This window comes from Asparagus officinalis, chromosome 1 (assembly GCF_001876935.1).
Source record: "Asparagus officinalis chromosome 1, Aspof.V1, whole genome shotgun sequence".
Taxonomy (NCBI): domain Eukaryota; kingdom Viridiplantae; phylum Streptophyta; class Magnoliopsida; order Asparagales; family Asparagaceae; genus Asparagus; species Asparagus officinalis.
In genome coordinates, this window is record NC_033794.1 from 109,496,966 (window position 1) to 109,518,654 (window position 21,689).

Consider the following 21,689-nt stretch of genomic DNA (forward strand, 5'->3'; position numbering starts at 1 on the left):
GTGATTGAACTATTTTGTGTTTGTTTAGCGTAAAAATAGGAAGAATAGGGAGCAAGATACTTAAAATCCAACAATTCTCCTCTCAATCCCTCTACTTTAGGTTGGTTAAGAAAGTAGAAAATTTGCTTTTTAAAAAATAAAAAATAAAACCCTCACAATCCTTCCTCTCACTTATTAAAAAAATATAAACAAACACAATTTTAGGATGGTTAGCATTGTAGCTTTCCCAGCTCATTTCCTCTCCTATTAAAAAAAGTTATCTAAGGGAGTTAGTCATTTTATACTCAATTTATAATGTTTGTATCTTTGTATGTATGCATATATGTGTGTATGCACGTATATACGTAGATGAGACTTTGCGTGCTTCTATAGTGTTGACTAGTATGCTGCTGATGTGCACTCATCCAAGTAATCAGTTATAACGTAACAGATTGATATATGTCATGTCAGTAACGCTCTGTACCCATTTGTTTATTCATGTGTGTGAAGTATTAAACATTACTCTTACTTTTTTTTTCTTTTTTTTCAGCGTTTTTTGTGAATAAAGAAGACATCAACATACACAATTAGAGCAGTAGATGATTGGAGAACTCTCAACAAAGTTTTGTATATAAGACCTCCGGGAGACATCTACATTCATAATGAACTTGTCGATTGTTGGATAGCAGGTTCCTAATATATTTCCTAATTTGTTTTGGTAACAGGTTATTGGGATTCCTAATCTATTTTGGTTACATGATTCCAAATCTGTTTTGGTAACAAGTTATTAGGATTCCTAATCTGTTTTGATTTTGATTTTAGAATTCCTAGTATGCTTTTGGTTTTAGGATTTCTATATATATGGAATGATTGGAAGAGAGAACTAAGCAGCGAAGGGGATATTTGGAGCACAGAAAAGAGGTATTTTCTTAGCTATTGGTTAAGGTTTTGTTTGGAGAGAATTAGAGCATTGTTGGTGAGATTAATTGGTGAGTTTGTGTGATTTTGTAATCTAAGTTTGTACTCTTCTTCTCTATTAGTGAAAACCTCATCCCCTTCTTGCAACGTGGACGTAGGCAACTTGCCAAACCACGTAAAAACTGATTGTTTGTGTTTGTGCAGTTATCTTGGATTGTTTAGCCTTCTATCTCGACGTTTTGGTTTGGTTCCTCAAAGCACAATAATTTGACCGCTACGCACAACAAGTGGTATCAGAGCCCAACATCGATCTCTTTATGGGAGGAGAAGACTAGGAAACCCAAGGAGAGAATCTATCTCATAGAAGAGCAGGTTTTACAAAAGCTTGAAAGTGAGTATGATTTTAACTATTGGTCCCTTAAGTCTTTCATAATTTGAAATTGGTCTCAGATCACTGAAATTATAATTTAGTCCCTTAATTTGTACTGGATATTTCAAATTAATCACTGTAATTAGTTAGCATTTGATTTGGGGGTTTACCTTTTGACATGGGTGTTTCCGCTTATACTACCTTTGGTTTAAGTGAATACAAAACCTTAAATATTTAGTGAGATTAAGAAAATAATTAATCGGATTAGATTAATCAACGAACACCAACATGAGTTAGCACACTGGGCAAAAAAACTGAGGGACTAATTTGAAATAACTACTAGGCTCTTGGGGATTAAACAGCAATTTCAATTATTTGAAGAACTCACATCTAATTATGAAAGATGTGAGGGACCAATGACAAAAAAAGTTCATAAACAATGTATAAAAACAATGATGTTTATAACTAATTTTGATTGATATTGAAATCTTTTTTTTTTTTGGGTCCTGTTCTTGTTTTCACAACGGAGGCTCCATTTCCAATCAATCTTTTGACAGCAATCAATTACTTTGTTTTCATAAAGGGAGAGACAACTAGGATCAAGATTGATCCATCGTTTGGTGTTGAAGCTTCCGAGCTCTATCTGATAAGATTTAGCATCATCACCAACGGGCCATAGGAAATTCTACAGTCAAGTATTCAAGCTCTTCAACAAATAAAAATAATTTTCTTTTGTTCTATTGGGATTTCTCAAAAAACCAGTGATGAAGGCACGTGTGTCGCACGTGTCTGCGCTGTGGAGTCTTTGCACATTGAAATTTTGGGGGCTAGAAGCAATTCCCTTTCTAGGGATAAACCTGATAAACCCCTCAATTCTCATAAGTTGTTTTAAATAGATTCATCTAATTGCTATGTCTACTCTCGATTTGGAAGACTATTAGCTTTAGAATTAGAGTACCTAATTGCAATTTCAATGATTTAGCCTAAGAATTAGGGGACCTAATAGCAATTTTAATTATTTAAAGGACTAATTCAAAATGTAAGATATTAAAGGGACTAAATGGAAAGAATCCTCTTGGCTATTTGGTGGCTTATCTTCACTTTGCTAGGCCAAAGCTTACATACTTTTCACTTTGAAGTCTCAAAGTACCCGTTTAACACTTTGATATACTCCTAAATATTGATCCTATATTAGTTTGGTAGTCTAATATTTTTTTTTAATACTTTGATGCCTTGGTTTTTAATCACATTTCACTTTGATACATTGTTTAGATTCTATTAGCTAGGATTTTCTTTAAATTCATATCATGTTCTTAACATATATGATTAGTGGTTGTTTGGTTCGTTTTTTAACTCGGTGGAAAAGTTTTACACCGCCTCCACATCAGATTTTTCGTGCATGGCCACGTAGGATATAAGCTTTCCGTCGGTTTTTTTCCCATCTTTGGTTTGCTAGGGTTGAAGAAGGGAAACTCGGTGAAAATCGCCGCCACATTAGATTTCAAATCCCATGGTAAAATTAACCTCCCTTTCTAGTTCTAGTCTTTGACTAGCGGGAACTTTTTAAAATTTCTCCAGGGTGACCAGGGTTGATCCAAAGAAGACACATCACTGAGAACAACAGGTATAAGGAAAACTTGTGTATATATAGTATTGATCTCCAAATGGAAAACACAAATTAAAGAGCAATATTGTAAGAAAATATGATCATGGTTTTCATTTTCCACGCCACACAGAATACAAGTAGGCTCAAGGACAACCCCTTTTCTGATTAACATGTCCCTACTATTTAACTTTTTCTTTAACACAAGCCGAAGAACTATATATCTTGACTATATGTGGAACAGGCAACTTCCATAGATCACCATAATTATACCCCAAACCACCATCAGCACAAAATTTAAGCAGATTTAACTGAGAAATTATTAGAAGTACCCCAACTGCGGAAATGAGACTCACTGCGTGTTCCTATCTACCACCTGCTGATCCGATGACACGCGTGGAAGACATGACACGTGCGGGATGACTGAGGCACACTCGTGAGAAACTCTGACGGAGCTTTTTATACAAAGTTTAATGAAATTATAGTGATGATATCTTTTATCTAATATCAAGTTGTGATTCCATTTTGTCCTCATCATTGTATAAAGAATTCATCTTGGATCTCTCAATATTTTTATATTAACTAATACGTACGACTAACTACATCGACCTCCCCATATGATATTATCAATATTAATTAACCGGATGGTGACCGGGCACCGAGCGGAGGATACGGCTCATCCGTAGGAATCGTTTGTATCTCAAGATTTTACATTAAGACCTCCGTCTTCTTCATATCTCCTCCTTTTTGTCTTCAATCAATGGCGAGCAAGATCTTGATCATCGGCGGCACCGGATACATCGGCAAGTTCATCGTCGGTGCGAGCGTCAAGTTGGGTCACCCCACTTTCGCCCTCGTCAGGGACACTTCCTCCTCGGACCCTGCGAAGGCGAAGCTCCTAGAAGGATTTGTAAGCTCTGGGGTCACTCTTCTCAAGGTAAGTTGCAAGAGTGATTTTAATGATTAGGATATAAAACTAAATATATACTCCTCGATCATCACCCTAATTTACAAAGTTGTGATGTAATGATTAGGAAATTCAACATGGTGTCGGAGTAACCTCGTGTATCATGTAACCTCCGGTGTTACGACATTTGTAAAGTTTGCCATGTGCTGACACTTGCATGTGTAATATTGTGCTATAGGTCTCAAGAATATATATTTGTTATTAAGGATGTAATTTGTAAATATATGTGATTGTAGGGGAACCTACATGATCATGAGAGCTTGGTGAAGGCGATCAAGGAGGTGGATGTGGTGATATCAGCAGTCGGTGCTGTGCAATTGGCTGATCAGATCAAGATTGTTGATGCCATCAAAGAAGTTGGTAATATCAAGGTTATGCCTCCATCCTCTTAAGTTTCATAGAGTGTGTTTTTATACGATCTGTGTATTAAACTTAATTAAGACTGGTACATTCATTCTTGACCGATTGTGCAGAGATTTCTTCCCTCGGAATTCGGGTTTGATCATGATCGCGTGGACGTTATCGGCCCTGCTGAATCGACGTTCGCACCCAAGGTTCAGATCAGAAGAGCGATTGAGGCTGAGGGGACTCCTTACACCATCGTGTCCTCCAATTATTTTGCAGGGTGCTCACTACCAACTCTAGCCCAAGCGGATTCAACCGGCCCTCCAAAGGACAAAGTTGTCATTTATGGCGATGGGAATACCAAAGGTAATATTCTCACTTCATTGAGTATTCGTATATGTTATGAGCTGGTCTATAAGATATTATTAAGATTTGTCATCAACACGTACGGCTCAACTTGTCCAAAAGTATCATCAGACTCACGTGATGTATTTGGATAGTTTCGAGTCTTATAATAAAGTATGAACAAAACTGGATTAACTTGCTTATTTTACAAATAATTTATTGGTTGCAAATTAATAGTTGATTTAGTGATTAGAAAAGTCTAAGTCATATAATTGTTTATGAATATTTAGGGGGCTATTGGTAATTTTTTAGATTTTATTCAAGCTGTTTTTGTAACTTTTTTGAATTGTCCGGTTCTCATTTCTAAATTTTCATATATTCAGAGAATTGTTGGTAAATTTTGGATTTCTAGGTGATTTTTTATATATTTCAATTTATGAGGTGTTTTTTCAAATTTCAAAACTTTCGATGGTCATTTGTAATTTTCAAATTTTCGTGGGCCTATTCATAACTTTCTAAATTATCAGTGTTTTTTGTAATTTTTTAGCTTTGTTTTAATTTTTTATAAATATTAAACTTTTTAAGGGGTTGTTTGAAATTTTCTAAATTTCTAAGTATTTGATGGTGTTTTTACGAAAGGACGACATTGGCCAATGAAACATAGTATAAGGAGGAAAATAGGCAACTTGATACTTTAAGGGGTAATTTAACAATCCAACAATACTTTTAAAGAGGAGTTAGTCATTTTATACTCTATCTATAATGTTTGTGTCGTTGTATGTATGCATATATATGTGTATGCACCTATATTTATAAATGAGACTTTGCATGCTTCTATATTGTTGACTTGTATGCTGCTAACGTGCGCTCATCCAAGTCATCAACTATAATGTAACAGATTGATATATGTGATGTCAGTAACGCTCCATACCCATTTGTTTATTCATGTGTGTGATGTAGAATAAACATTACCCTTACCTTTTTTTTTCCTTTTTTTTCAGCAATTTTTGTGAATGAAGAAGATGTAGCAACATACACAATTAGAGCAGTAGATGATCCGAGAACTCTCAACAAAGTTATGTACATAAGACCTCCGGGAGACATCTACACTCATAATGAACTTGTCTCTTTATGGGAGAAGAAGACTGGGAAAATCCTGGAGAGAATCTATCTCACAGAAGAGGAGGTTTTACAAAAGCTTGAAAGTGAGTATGATTTTAACTATTGGTCCCTTAAGTCTTTCATAATTCGAAATTGGTCTCAGATCACTGAAATTATAAGTTAGTCCCTTAATTATTACTGGATATTTCAAATTAGTCATTGTAATTGGTTAGTATTTGATTTGGGGGTTTAACCTTTTGGCATGGGTGTTTCCAGTTATACTACCTTAATTTGGTTTAAGTTAATACAAAACCTTAAATATTAAGTGATAGTGAAAAAATAATTAATCAGATCAGATTAATCAACAAACCCCAACATGAGTTAGCACACTGGACAAAAAAACTTAGGGACTAATTTGAAATAACTTCTAGGCTCTTGGGGATCTAAACAGCAATTTTAATTATTTGAAGGACTAACATCGAATTATGAAAGATGTAAGGGACCAATGACGAAAAAAACTCATAAACAATATATAAAAACAATAATGTTTATAACTAATTTTGGTTGGCATTGAAATCTTTTATTTTTTTTCCTGTTTTTGTTTTCACAACAGGGGCCCCATTTCCAATCAATCTTTTGACAGCAATCAATTACTCTGTTTTCATAAAGGGAGAGACAACTAGGATCAAGATTGATCCATCGTTTGGTGTTGAAGCTTCCGAGCTCTATCCTGATGTCAAGTACACTACAGTTGAAGAATACATTAGTAACCTCGTTTGAAGTTTTCTATTTTTGCTATTCTGGACTTAATTGTAGAGATAATTGAGGGGGTGAGAATATTTGAGAATATTCCATCATATATTCAAATAATGTCATCAAAATCTAGATCGTGCAAGAAGAATAACATGGGCAGAAAGCTTATGGGTAACTTTCATGGTGTATCAATTAAATTTGATGATGGTTTTATAGTAAAAAGGAGTAGGTAACACTAGTAGAAAATCAAATATTCTAGACGGAATATTCTAGACGGAATTTTTTCCGTCTAGAATGTATTAAACTAGACGGAATATTTCCGTCTAGACTATTCCGTCCAGAATAATCATTCTAGACGGAATTTTTCCGTCTAGAATGATTATTCTAGACGGTTTTTTTATTTATTTTTTATTTTTTTAAAATAACCAGGTATTCTAGACGGAAATTTTCGTCTAGAATAGTATCCTAGACGGAAATTTCCGTCTAGAATACATAGGGTATTCTAGACGGAAATTTTCGTCTAGAATAGTATCCTAGACGGAAATTTCCGTCTAGAATACATAGAACAGTTTTTTTTTTTAAAAATTCAGCCAATAAACCCGCGAATGCCTTCCTTTCCCCCCTAAAACGAATAATTCATCCCCAAATTTGTTTTCATTTCAGGAACCCCCCTCCTACTCCTCCCTCCACCGCGTCCCCCTCCTCTCCCTCTCCCTCCTCAACCTCACCCCCTACCCCTTTCTCCCCCTCTACTCCCTCTCCATCCATGGCCTCCACCACCTCTCCCTTCTCCACCTCTCCCGCCTCCTCTTATTGGGAAGTGACGTCATCGTCGAAGGAGGAGATCGGGATCGTGGGGACCTGCTGCGGGCGTCGGCAGAGATCCTCGAGGAGGGGACAACGGTGGTCGTCATTAGGCTGAAGGACGTGGGGGATTTGAAGTATTTGGGTATGTATGCAGGGATCGTGGGTGGGAAGAATTTTGAGGAAAGATCAAATTTTGATGGGGGATTCAACAAGCTTGGAGTTGCAAGAATCAGGGTAGGAAGAACTGAGGAAAGAGGCGCGAAAGATCGAAGGGGATCTCGACGTCAAGCTCTCCTCCTACGCCAAGCTAGGCACTCGATTCACTCAATCTCCGGGTAATTCATTTGCTCGGGTCCCAGATCTGAATCCATTTGATGCAAAAACTTTGCCACTTTCTTGATTTTTGTCAAATAGTTTACTCCAATTCGATTAAGATCTGCAGGTGATATGAACTCCCCAGATCTGAATCCATTTGATGCAAAAACTTTGCCACTTTCTTGATTTTTGTCAAATAGTTTACTCCAATTCGATTAAGATCTGCAGGTGATATGAACTCGTGATTTTGTTTTCAAAAATTTTAGGGCATTGTGTTTGCCATTTTTTTGATATTGTATTGTGCATATTATTATTATTTTTGAGAAAATTGGCAAGTAAAAGTTTGTATATTCATAAATGAGCATTTGGTTATCACTGGGATTAATGAGAAGATTGTTGAATTTTGACAAAATTGATGTGGAGATAAAACGATGCACGACGTCGGAAAGCTGAAAATAGAGGTTTAATGTTAGGAAAAATGAATACTATTTTCAAAAAAAAGAGGAAAAAAAATTGATAGATGATTTATAGAACTTCACTATAGTTTTATTTATCTTTTAGAGCTGCATTTGCTAAGGCATATGGAGATTGATAAGTAATGATATATGATTATTTATTGGGGATGTCGATTCATTTCATAGAAATAAATTACTGATAATATAATTATGTGATGGACTGTAGTCTCGAAGTAGTAAATAATTGTACATGAGCAAGATTAGCGAATTGGGATGATTTTCCATCTAGATGCACCTTTGACCAAATGAAAGAAAGAAAGGACAATAATAAGAACTATTAATATAATTTTTCGGCAAATTATTCAAGTAACAGCTAATGAAGAGGCTTTAAGCCTTTAATGGCTGAGCATTTAAAGCTGTAACTGGAGCATGTGGACATGATCTCTACTTCTTTCTTAATTTTGCTTTCTTCATGTCTCAGCTTAAAGCATCTGATCATATCATGAGCTTTATTAAACTTCATGGTTTATAATAGTCCACGTGTACTCTGAATCTAGCTCTAGTTCTTAATTAAACTCTTTTATGTGCACTTTATGCTCAATGCCACTCTTAGACCCCTGACGTTAGTTATTTATAAGCCATACAATATAGTATTAATTCAAAAGTTAATGTTAGCTCAAACAACACTTGCTACAAAATTAGTACGAACAAGGAGTTATTAAACATACAATTCATGAACACTATATCATTACTGAAGGGGGCAGTATAGTTACCTTACTATGGATCAGTTTGATATGTTTGGATTATTTCTTAATTTATCGTGTAGTTTATAATTTTTGAAATTTACTATTTGGATGAGTTATGCTAACAACCACTTGTGTTTACATACATAATTTGACACTTAATAGTATCATGCATATAGGTAGAGAAGACTCGGACAAATAAACTTACCCTAGGAATAGCTAACTAGTAGTTTATGCTTACATAATTCTTTTACTTATTTTTATTCATGGATATAGAATAAAGACATGAGATATCCAAATTTGGGAAGCAACTATTTTCCGTAAGATGGTTACATGAAAGTCTTAACATTTTCCGTAAGATAATGATGTTGGATTCTATTTATTAAGAGTAACTAAGGCACCAAGACAAATCTAGTAGTTTAATTAAGCTTTCACGGAGTTATTTATTTTCATTCTTCTATGCATGTAACAAGGATGTTTTATTTTTTGTAAAAGAACTGGGTACTTGTAAATCGTGTACGACGCTTGCATTCCATATTCATGTTTTACCTCCTAAACTTTCCACAAAAAAATTGCAGAGGTGAACAACCAGTGGAGATCATCAAAAGCCCCAGACCTTCTATATTGCATCTCAGAAAAGCAAATAGCAAAAATCTTAAGAAGTAAGGATTAACAAATGACAATCCTTTATTAATATCTTGTTCTAAGTTCGATCTTTCCAATGATCAATCTGCCTTGTACTTGTTTGAGCAGGGAAACAGAATTGTTGAGAGAGAATCCATTGCGCAATTTTCCTCGGTAATCATTCCTTTTGTCTTCACTAATGCAGTGTTCACTAATTACTTTGTATTTGCATTGTATTTTTATTTGAATGAATATATGTATTCTTGTTCTTGTCTATGAGCTTTGATCTCTAAAGCTTGTATGAATATATGTTGCAACTTAATAAGGTGATTATTATTGTTGTTATGCTCATTATTATTGTTGTTATGCTACATTACCTTCAATCTTACTCTTAATCTTTTTTACATTTGAAAATTTTTTACTAACAGTTAGCTTCTCATTCTTTTGTCAGTTCCAAGCAATTTATTTGCCCTTAAATACCCCAAAGTCTACACTCAGGATGATGAGGAAGAAGGTGAAGAAGAGGGTTTGAGTAAATGTATAGGGAAGGAGTTGAAGAAGCTTCCGTAGTGTCATAGCCATTGTAAATAATTTATGTAAAAGTTTGTAAACAATTTATGTATCTCTCTACTATTTTGTTGAATGTATTATTTGAATATAATGAGATTTGATATTGGAATATAATTAGATTGTGTTGGATATGAATATAATTTTTTGTTATTCAATATTGTGTACATAAACCCAAAGTAGATTCTGCAAAAAAAAAAAAAAAACACTGTAGCATAGCATTCTAGACGGAAATTCCGTCCAGAATACTCAAATTCCGTCTAGGATGCCATTTTAATGGAAAAAAATAAAAAAATTAATTCCGTCTAGAATAATTATTCTAGACGGAAATTCCGTCTAGAATAGTCATTCTAGACGGAAATTTTTTCCGTCTAGAATGTATTATTCTAGACGGAAATTCCGTCTAGAATAATCCGTCTAGGATGTATTCTAGACGGATTTTTTTTCCGTCGAGAAAAATCCGTCTAGGATGTATCCTAGACGGATTTTCCGTATGGATTAAACTTTTCCAGACGGAAACTAACTAGACGGCTATTCCAGACGGAATTCCGTCTGGAATAGCTATTGCAGACGGTTTTTTAACTATTCCAGACGGAATATTCCGTCTGGAATGCCACCATTTGTACCAGTGTAACCTTTTTTTTAATTATATAATGATCATAAGCTCCTAGGTGTTCAAGCTGATTACCAGAAGCAATCCAAAATTTCAACCGCAGACAGTGATGGAACACATAATTAAGCTCTCAACTTTTCTTCGTGATCATGATTCACATAATCTTTTCCTTGATTTTCTTTCATTTAAATATGTGAATAACGAATCTAATTAAGCCTAATTAACAAGACCATACTAATAAACTGCCACAAAAAATGAGCTGAGCTAATTGAGTTCAAGTTTCATCTTATTTCTTATATATCTGTTCAGGACGTTGTAATTTGTTGTGCTTTGCTTTTTCTGAGTATGAATAAGTAAATCAGAGTAATGCTAATGGAGATTAGACTATATATTAGAATAAGTAAATCAGAGTAATGCTAATGGAGATTAGACTATATATTAGTCTCAATATCACCTTTAATTTCATTTATAACATGATTAAAACAACTATTGGATGACTGTGATGCATTCTTGGTTCACCAAATCTTAGTTAGGCATCTTCCTTTTTTACTTTTTTTTTGTTTCTCACGAGGTATCCCCACACCTTATTATGGATGGAACTAATCCATGCCGCGCTTCGTGGCTGGGCTAGCCCGAGGTTTTTTTTGTTATGGATCGTTTCTCAATAGGAGTGCGGTGGGGCCTTACACCGCTGCACTAATCATGCGATTGGCCTCTTCTATAGCTTAGCATTGGATGACATAATGTCCCTTTCAAAAATCCCATCATGCTTCAAGACCCTAGCATGTAAATTACTGAAGACAATGATCAAATGTACTTGGGTTCATCATATATGTAGCCCTTTTAGAGTTCAGGTTCTCTCAGAACCGTCTGCATGGGGTTCTGAGCCGCAAGTGTGGACGGTTCTGAGCCGCAAGTGTGGGGAAAATAGGGGTAATATTGTGTTGTGCGCGGCGGAAGCTTTCTAGGGCAACACGAACAATAACTCGAACTAAACCACAAACAATATGCAAACCACAATCACAACAAGAACACACAATTTACGTGGTTCGGCAAGTTGCCTACGTCCACGGGGCAAGGAGGGGGGAGTTCTTTCTACTAGAAATCAAGAGAATACAAATAGGGTTACAAATCTCTCAGATCAAACCCTAAAACAAAACTCTAGATCTCTCAAAGCTCTCTCACAATTGGATGCAATGATTCTCTCTCTTTGGCTGCTCAAATTCGTCCAACCTCTACCCTAAACAAACAGGTTTAGGTATATATAGAACTTACAAAACGAATCGGGTCGAAAACCTGAAAGCCCAGCCCAAAACAGCGTCGGTCGACCGGACCGGTCGACCGCGATCAATTCCGGTCGACCGGCCCGGTCGACCGATCACCATCCAGCAGAAGCCCCAAAAATCCAGAGAGCCGTCGGTCGTCCGCACCGGTCGACCGAAACATCTGCGGTCGACCGGGCCGGTCGACCGACCTCCTTCCAGACGCACAGGAACCCTTGTGCACGAATCCGGTCGACCGGACCGGTCGACCGCCGCCTGTTTTTCCTGATTCTGCTGCTGATGCTGAAATTCCTTCAATTCTCCACCTCGGCGAATGTTTCCACCAAAACTGAGCCGACACCAAACCATCCAATAGTTCCTCAACAGGTCCAGGAACAATACTCGAGCTGAAACACGATCTCCCCCCATCTTGATCAACTGATCAAACCGGCTGCATCTAAAGACTGCCTACGTATCCTCTTGCCCAAGGAATCAAGCCAAACATAGTTCATAATAATGGCCTCCAAAGGCCTCAGCACTGAAGGATGTTCAAAAGCTTCAAACAATGACCAAATTTCACTCCTGAAACAACTTTGGTCAACATATCTGCAGGGTTGTCATTTGTGTGGACCTTCTCCAATATGACAATACCATCATCCAAGATGTCCCGTACAAAGTGGAATCTGACGTCGATGTGCTTCGTGCGCGCATGATAAACCTGGTTCTTCGCCAAATAGATAGCCGACATACTATCACAATATATCCGAATAGTCTCCTGAGCAATCCCCAAGTCCTCCAATAATCCACACAACCATAAAGCCTCCTTGATAGCTTCAGTAACTGCCATATACTCTGCCTCTGTAGTAGAGAGAGCCACTGTGGACTGAAGCGTGCAACGCCAACATACAGGTGCACCTGCCAATGTAAAAGCATAACCTGACGTAGACCGGCGTTTGTCAAGATCTCCAGCATAATCTGAATCCACATAACCAATACAAGCCTGCCCGTCCTTCTCATCCTTCTGAAACACTAAACCAACATCCACGGTGCCTCGAACATACCGTAGAATCCACTTCACGGCCTCCCAGTGACCCTTCCCGGGGTCATGCATGTATCTCGATACCATGCTCACGGCCTGTGACAAATCTGGCCTCGTACACACCATCGCATACATCAAGCTACCTACTGCACTAGCATATGGGACCTTCGACATATAATCTCTGTCCTCAACTGAAACAGGTGACATCAACGCTGAAAGCTTGAAGTGGGGAGCCAATGGTGTGCTAACTGCTTTTGCATTGCCATCAAAGCTGAATTTCTTCAACATCTTCTGCAAGTAACTCCTCTGTGTTAGCTTCAATTTCCCCTTCACCCTGTCTCGCTCGATCTCCATACCCAATATCTTCTTTGCCTCTCCAAGATCCTTCATCTCAAACTCGGATGATAACTCCTCTTTCAGCTTTCGAATAGCCGAAGAATTCCTGGAAGCAATAAGCATATCATCAACATATAAAAGCAAATATATGAGCTCACCATCCTGTAGCTTGTGCATATAAACACATGGGTCATATGGGCTCCTTGTGTACCCTCGGCCAATCATAAAGCCGTCGAATCTCTTATACCACTGTCTTGGTGACTGCTTCAAACCATAAAGAGACTTCTTCAGCTTACAAACCAAATTTTCCTTTCCTGCAGCTTTGAAACCCTGTGGTTGTGTCATGTAGATCTCCTCATCTAAATCACCGTGTAGAAAGGCTGTCTTCACATCCATCTGGACCAAATCCAAATCCAACTGTGCCACCAACGCCAATAAAATCCGAATCGACGAATGCTTCACAACGGGTGAAAATACCTCGTTGTAATCAATGCCCTCAAGCTGTGCATATCCCTTGGCAACTAATCTGGCTTTGAACCGAATGTCCCCAATAGAAGATCCCTCCTTCTTCGCATATACCCACTTGCAACCAATAGCTTTCTTACCCTTAGGTAGATGTGCAAGTGTCCAAGTGTCGTTCTTCTGAAGAGACCGCATCTCCTCCTCCATAGCTTCCCTCCACCTGATCGAATCGGGGCTAGACTCTGCCTCCCTGAATGTGGCTGGAACCATATCATCAACGACCTCCACTGATAATGCATATGCGACCATGACATCATTATACCTAGCTGGCCGACGAATCTCTCTCCTCGGTCTATCTGCTGCAATGGTCCTCTGAACATGACCCTGTTCCTGAGTCCCATGATCTACTGTATCCTGTATCTGCCCATCTGTCATCTCATCTCCTCCCAGTGTCACCTCTGTAGGAGCCTCAATGGATACAGTGTTCTCTGGAGTGGGTGGAGTCACATCATCCTCCACCTGCTGCGATATCTCTCCTGTCTGGTCTCCCTCCACCTGCTGAGGGGTTCGAGGCCTCATCATGTACGCCTCGTCAAATGTGACATCTCTGCTAATAACTATCTTCTTGTCCTGTGGATCCCATAACTTGAAGCCTTTGACTCCATCTCTAAATCCCACAAAGACTGCTTTCCTCGCTCTCGGATTTAATTTACCATCACTGACATGATAATAAGCTGGACACCCGAATATCCGAAGCGACTCATAGTCACTAGCCTCCGAACCAAACCAACGCTCCAAAGGAGTCTTCCCGTCTATCGCAGTGCACGGCAACCTGTTCACAAGATGGCTCGCATAAACCAACGCCTCGGCCCAAAAAGATCTAGGCAATCCACTCTGCGTCATCATACACCGCACCTTCTCCAGCAAGGTACGGTTCAATCTCTCAGCCACCCCGTTCTGTTGCGGTGTCTCTCGAACTGTGAAGTGTCTTCTAATGCCGTGATCCCGGCAAAACTGCAGAAACGGATCACTCTTGTACTCTCCACCGTTATCTGAACGTAGAGTCTTCACCTTTCTACCTGTCTGCAGCTCCACTTTCTTTTTCCACTCCACAAAAATATCCAGGACCTGATGTTTATGCTTCATCGGGTATACCCAATTCCTCCTGGAATAATCATCAATGAAAGTGACAAAATAGTTGGCCCCACCAAGAGATGTGTTCTTGGAAGGACCCCAAACGTCCGTGTGAATATAATCCAATGTACCTTGGGTGTTATGAACAGCGGTGCCGAACTTCACTCTAGTCTTCTTCCCAAGTACACAATGCTCACACAATTCCATCTTGCAGGTCTTAGCACCTTTCAATAGCCCCTGTTTAGCCAATGACTGTAGGGACTTATCTCCTGTGTGTCCAAGTCTCATGTGCCATAAGGTGGTAGTGTCCTCCTCTGTAGTGATAGAAGCTGCCAGACCCCCTGTAACTGTCTTGCCCTTCAAGTAGTATAGGTAGTTTTCCCTGACACCTCGCATCACCACCATAGAACCCTTCGTGACCTTCACTGTAGCATCCTCTAAGATCACTCGATATCCTGCTGCCTCCAAAGTCCCAAGAGAAATGATGTTCTTCGTCAACTGCGGCACGAACCTCACTTCCTTCAATTCCCTCACTACACCATCATGCATCCTGATCCGGACTGAACCAATACCACCAATAGGGCATACGTGATCATTACCCATAAGCACGACATCCCCTCTTTCCAGCTCCTCAAAGCTAGAAAACCACTCCCTCTTAGGGCAGATGTGATATGTAGCTCCCGAATCCATCATCCACTCCGTGGAATCCGCATAGCAAACCGACGGTAAAGCAGGGCATGAATAGCCTGAAGAATCTGAATCTGAATGCTCACCAATAGCTTTTGCAACATTCACTTCTGAAGCTTGTGCAGCTTTCCCCTTATTCTTTCCGGCTTTTTCTTTCCACTTTGGGCAGTCAATCTTCCAATGTCCTTCTTCTTTACAATACCGACATTGATTTCTACCAACACTCTTATAGGCACTCCTATTCTTTGACTTTGAGCGGTTGAACTGACGACGGTTTGGATCTCGGCCTCGAACTGCTAACGCATCTCCCGATGCCTTCTCGGAGGGTTCACCATCACTCTTCCTCAACTCATAGTTCACCAAAGCTGAGGTCACCTCCTTGTAGCTAACTGTAGTTCTTCCATTGATCATAGTGAGAACGAACGTACCATAATCATCTTCGGGCAACGAACACAGAAGTAGCATCGCCTTGTCTTCATCCTCAACTATAATATCAACATTGGCCATATCTGAAAGTAGCTTAGTGAAATTGTTGACATGCTCCCTGATGGAAACCCCTCTCTTCATCTTGAACTGGTAAAATCTCTTCTTCAAGTGAAGCCGATTCTCAATGCTCTTCGTAAGATATTTCTCATTGAGTGTTTCCCACATCTTCTTCGCCGACGTCTCGTTCATAACATCATAAATAAGATCCGGCGTCAAGCATGACCTAATAACACCACAAGCTCTACTGTTCATCTTTCTCCAAACCTTATCCTCCAACTCAGCGGGTTTCTCTTTTAACTCAAGAGTCTCCTCCAAATTCTGTGCATCCAAAGCATCCATCACCTGACACCTCCACAATCCAAAATTGATCTTGCCATCGAACTTCGGAACATCAATCTTCGTGTTATTGATGCTCAGACTCTGTATCGCCTTTGTTAGAGACGAACCTGACGTGCTTGCATCTCCCATGTTGTCGATCTAGCTCTGATACCAATTGTTGTGCGCGGCGGAAGCTTTCTAGGGCAACACGAACAATAACTCGAACTAAAACCACAAACAATATGCAAACCACAATCACAGCAAGAACACACAATTTACGTGGTTCGGCAAGTTGCCTACGTCCACGGGGCAAGGAGGGGGGAGTTCTTTCTACTAGAAATCAAGAGAATACAAATAGGGTTACAAATCTCTCAGACCAAACCCTAAAACAAAGCTCTAGATCTCTCAAAGCTCTCTCACAATTGGATGCAATGATTCTCTCTCTTTGGCTGCTCAAATTCGTCCAACCTCTACCCTAAACAAACAGGTTTAGGTATATATAGAACTTACAAAACGAATCGGGTCGAAAACCTGAAAGCCCAGCCCAAAACAGCGTCGGTCGACCGGACCGGTCGACCGCGATCAATTCCGGTCGACCGGCCCGGTCGACCGACCAGCTCTCAGTAGAAAACCCAAACTCCAGAGAACCGTCGGTCGACCGCACCGGTCGACCGATCTCCTTCCAGACGCACAGGAAGCCTTGTGCACGAATGCGGTCGACCGGACCGGTCGACCGCCGCCTGGTTTGCCTGATTCTTCTGAGTTTCTTCATATTGTAATTGTCCCTTCCCATTTGCGGCTCAGAACTGCATGCATGCGGGCGGTTCTGAGAGGACTCTTATTCTCCCTAAGATCCTTAAATGTTATCTTTTTCCCCCTATACGGGGAACTAGGATTCATGCGTATTTGTTAAACAGGACAGTCCACAACAGTAGGAACAACTACTAGCATCCATTCTGGTGCTGGGCCTAGAATCAATGACTCAGATCGCCAATTTTACAACTATAAGAAAAATGAAGCAGTAAAATCACATGATGTAAGATGAAAATTATGTTAGCACCGCACCGCAAAACTAAGCACAGATCGAAGGAAAGAACGAACAGAAACATAGAGCAAAAACCAGAGAAAATCGATAATAATTCAGATATAGTTAACGATTTATGACGATCAATGTGATTGTCTAGGTCCCCGGCGCGTAACAAAGTAATGGCTCATATTTATAGCGTAGAATTTCAATTTGTATGGCCGAAAAGATAAATATATCATACAAATTCGCAAATTATAACGAATCCGTACTTCCTGTAGTCAATTTTCACCTCCTTGATCAACTAACACGACTACTCTTGCACTCAACTCCCATTAATTTGTCAATTGAGAGTTAGACCTACGTTGGCATCTCGATCTCTCCCCCGTTGAAAAGGACATCATGCACATTTTTTTTCCTCATCAAAACTTTGTTTTAGTCTAAAAAATGATTAATTGTAATACGCATAAAATAAAAATAAAAATAAAAATCTGTCTAATTTATCAAATACCATGGAAGTTAAAGAGAGGATACAAATGTCCTCTACAATCCAATATCACCTTAGCTAGACTTATGTCAATGACAAACAAGTACTGTAAAAGAAAATAATATACAAATTAAACAAATCAAATGAATCGATCAATCCAAGTATTTATGATCCCTATGCATTTTACTCTAAAATTGTAACGGAATTCACACCCTCCTCTCAAATACAGAGCCACGTACCCTCGTATATCATGCAATTTGTTCCCTCTAAAAATTTATTTTTTTTTCAAAAAAAAAAAAGAAAAAAGAAAAAAGAAAAAAGAAAAAACCCATCTTTACCTAACTGTTTCATTCCCCATTAACGGTAATGGAGATGGAGCTGGAGCTTCGGCTGTAACTGCAGTCGCAACTGTTTTGTCTTTTTTATGGTGATCAGCTCTCTCCAACGTGACCATCATCCTCCTTGCCTTCATCTCCTTCACTGTTTCTTCTATGCATACATATTACCATCAAATTAAGAAGCTCTAGTCAATTATTAATTCTGCAAAATATATGTTGAAAATTTGAATATCGAAAGGGTATTACCTTGAGAATCCAAATTGGGTTTTGCTGATGCGGACCAAAAGATGAGCGTTGGGGTGATCAATGTGAGCAGAGCCCATAAGACGAAGATCAATACATAGCCTCTCTGAGGCATTCTCACTTTCTCTCTCTAGAAAAGGTTGAGGAGGAGAGAGAAAGAGGGAGAATGAGGAGAAGGGATGAAGGTAATTAATAGGAATAATTAGATGGAAGAAGAGAATTTTGAGGAGTGGGGGAAACTGCTCCCATTTGTTTAACGTTTCATGTTTTGTATATGTGTGTTACAATCATGAGAGAGAAAGAGCATGGTATATTAGGTTTAGTTAATTAGATTAGGTGAAGGGTTGCTGAGATGGAGAGCGCGCGATTGTGAGAGAGAAAGACTCTTAACTCTATTATATATTTTTCCTTTTTCAACAAAGGTTGTATTTGATAATAATAATAATAATGCGTGCTGTGCATCTCCATCAAATATGGGGAAAAAAATGTTTGCTTTGAGAATAGTTCTATGTGGAGTATTAAGATAATTGGATGGGAGTTTAGATAAATTTAGATATGAGACACTATTATTAAGATTCCATGTGAATCTTAATTACATTCTGAACATTTTAAACAATCCATTCTAGTTTGCATCTTAGAGAGTACTAAGGCGTTGGCACAGTGGTAAAGTTATTGCCGTGTGATCTAGAGGTCGCGGGTTTGAATCTAAGAACAATCCCTTTGCATCTAAGAGTTAACTTACAGGAATACATTTGGCCGGTTCCAGACCCTACAATGGTGAGAGCTTAGTGCTCTAGGGACCGCCCTTTGAATTATTTCTAATATTCTGAACTAATTTCAATTTATAATTAAATTCCAACCTTTGCAACTCTATACGTTAATTCAAGTTGAGAAAAACCTTCCTCTCCTATATGGGCCAATCCAATCTGATCAAGTCATAATTATGTCCTATACACGACCAAATTTGAAGAACTTGATATAGATTACAATAAAACTGTTATGGGTGTTAAAATCATTATTAGTCATCAATTAGTGATCGCAAACATCTTCATGATTAGTTTTGATATGAAGGGAGAGTAGGGCATATATAACACGTGGAAGAAAAGGCCATGGAGGAATTTGGTAACAAGCAGCTATCATACTTTTATGGGCTACTGACTAAAAGGAAAATAAAAAGAGAGAGAGGGAGGAATGATGTAGCTTGAGAGAAGCTTTATTGCAAGAAACCATGTCTTGTTATATTTGGACCTGAAATCTCACATTATCCAACCAAACTCACCTACCACTATGATTTTCATCAAATATTATATATCCTCAGCTAGATTTTCCAAGAAATTTGTTTAACAATGAGAATTTGAGAATTCTTATGTAAAGAGGATTTGATAATCTGTCTTTTATTCAAAAAAAAAATTAATGAAAGAAAAATTACAATTGATGTAACTAAATTTTTGATCCAATATTCTTGTATCTCAATCTTTTTCCCATATTTTTGCACACCATCAGTTAAATCGTCACCACCAATTAATTACTCTATTCTAAATGTTGGTTAAGCCTTCATCCACCAATTAATGAAAAGAATATGATTATCTTCCATTCAAAGAACATTTCAAATGATTCTCATCAATTATTTCAAGAACAATATTACTAGTTATATAATAGCAAGTCAACTAAAGTGAGACAAGACACTATAAGCTTGAACCACCACATACTAGGAGAATCTCAATGGCCATTAAACATACTAAAATTTTATAAAGGTAAACCTAAGCATGATGACATAAATTAAAAGCAAACCAGCTGCCTTGTTGAATTATTGCAGTGGACTAGAGCTTAATCTCATGTGATTGGATGCTGATAATGGTTAGGAGTCAATATTATTTGCTGCTTTTGTCTTGGTGGGTTACATGATTGATGGTTTGATGGTGGTAAAAAGTTGTGGTACAATGTAGTCAATGCCTTATGAGGATGTGTTAATATGGTCTCGGTTCAAGTATATGCTTAATTAAATGCAATTGTAACACTATGGACAAGTTGTACTTGTTTGATTCTTCATGCTTGATAAATACAGTTGCGACTGTAGTTACAATTGTGGCTGATCACTTATATAAAATTGGACATAAAAAACCTTCAAATATCACAATCCATTTTCTTATACAGATTTGGACACAATGTTGTGCGCTGTGCGGAAGCCAAACAACCAAACGTGCTTTGAGGAACCAAATATCAAACGTCGAGATAAAGGTCAAATCAACCAAATCAATGCCACAAATACAAACAAACTTATTTTAACGTGGTTCGGCAAGTTGCCTACGTCCACAGGGCAAGAAGAGGATGGAGTTTTCACTAATAGAGAAGAATAGTACAAATTGAGATTACAAATCACTCAAAGGAACAAACTAATCTCACCAACAAAGCTCTTAATCTCTCCAAATAAACCCTAATCAAATAGCTCAGAAAATACTTCTTTCATGTGCTCCAAATATCCCAAATTCAAGCCTTACAAATCCTCAAAATCGTGTTCCTATTTATACCAAAACAGAAACCCAAACAGAATCCAAATAGGAACTCTAACTGTGCAGAAAACCCGTTATAAGTCGACTTAACAGGGTGTATAAGTCGACTTGGCAGAGAGAAAAACAGCAACTGGAGAACAGATCGTAAGTCAACTTACCATCGACTTACCACAAGTCGACTTAACAGGCTTCACAAGTCGACTTGACAGAGCCAAAACCAACAATTCCAGAACAGAACGTAAGTCGACTTACCATTGACTTACCATAAGTCGACTTATGTCTGTGCATGAGTCGACTTATGACACAGAATCTGCACAATCTGGACGAAATCTCTGATTTCTCCATAAATCTCCACCTCGGCGAAGATTTTCCAAAACTAAGCCGACACCAACCAAACCAAATACCTCACTTGTTGCGTCCAGTACGAAGTGAAACGATTTACGACAATGGACTCAATCCACAACAAGTCGAAACCTAAATGAGAATGCGAACACTCTCCAAACATCGGTATCTACTCATCAAATCGGCTGCATCATAAAGACTGCCTACGTATCCTCTTGCCTAAGGAATCAAGCTTTCACGTAGTTCATCCAAACGGTCTCCAAATGTCCTCAAACAAATAGAAAAGTCTGCAACTCTTCACCAATATCACCAACGGATTTGCAACTAATAGCGCTCCTAATGTCCCCAAACTAAAACGTATCAAACACCTCCATCTGAGGTGAACCAATGGCTGTATCCAAATCATGTCCACGAGCTGCAACCGAATCCAAAACCAATCCATCATCTGCATCCAAATCCAAATGATTCCTAACCTGTGTCACCTCAGCTGGAATCTCAAACGATGCAGTATGATCT

At 38.5% G+C, this 21,689-nt stretch overlaps 1 protein-coding gene and 1 long non-coding RNA gene across 2 annotated transcripts; one reads left to right on the forward strand and one right to left on the reverse strand.

Moving 5' to 3' along the window:
* LOC109843745 (isoflavone reductase-like protein) lies at positions 3,439–6,597 on the forward strand. The gene is made up of 5 exons (XM_020412704.1): positions 3,439–3,807; positions 4,074–4,208; positions 4,311–4,548; positions 5,529–5,732; positions 6,242–6,597. The coding sequence occupies exons 1-5, from the start codon at positions 3,631–3,633 to the stop codon at positions 6,406–6,408; spliced, it is 921 nt and encodes a 306-aa protein (XP_020268293.1). The 5' UTR covers positions 3,439–3,630; the 3' UTR covers positions 6,409–6,597.
* LOC109843751 lies at positions 17,769–18,569 on the reverse strand. The gene is made up of 2 exons (XR_002247785.1): positions 18,325–18,569; positions 17,769–18,229 (listed from the first exon to the last, which is right to left on the reverse strand). It is a non-coding gene; the product is annotated as an uncharacterized LOC109843751 (long non-coding RNA).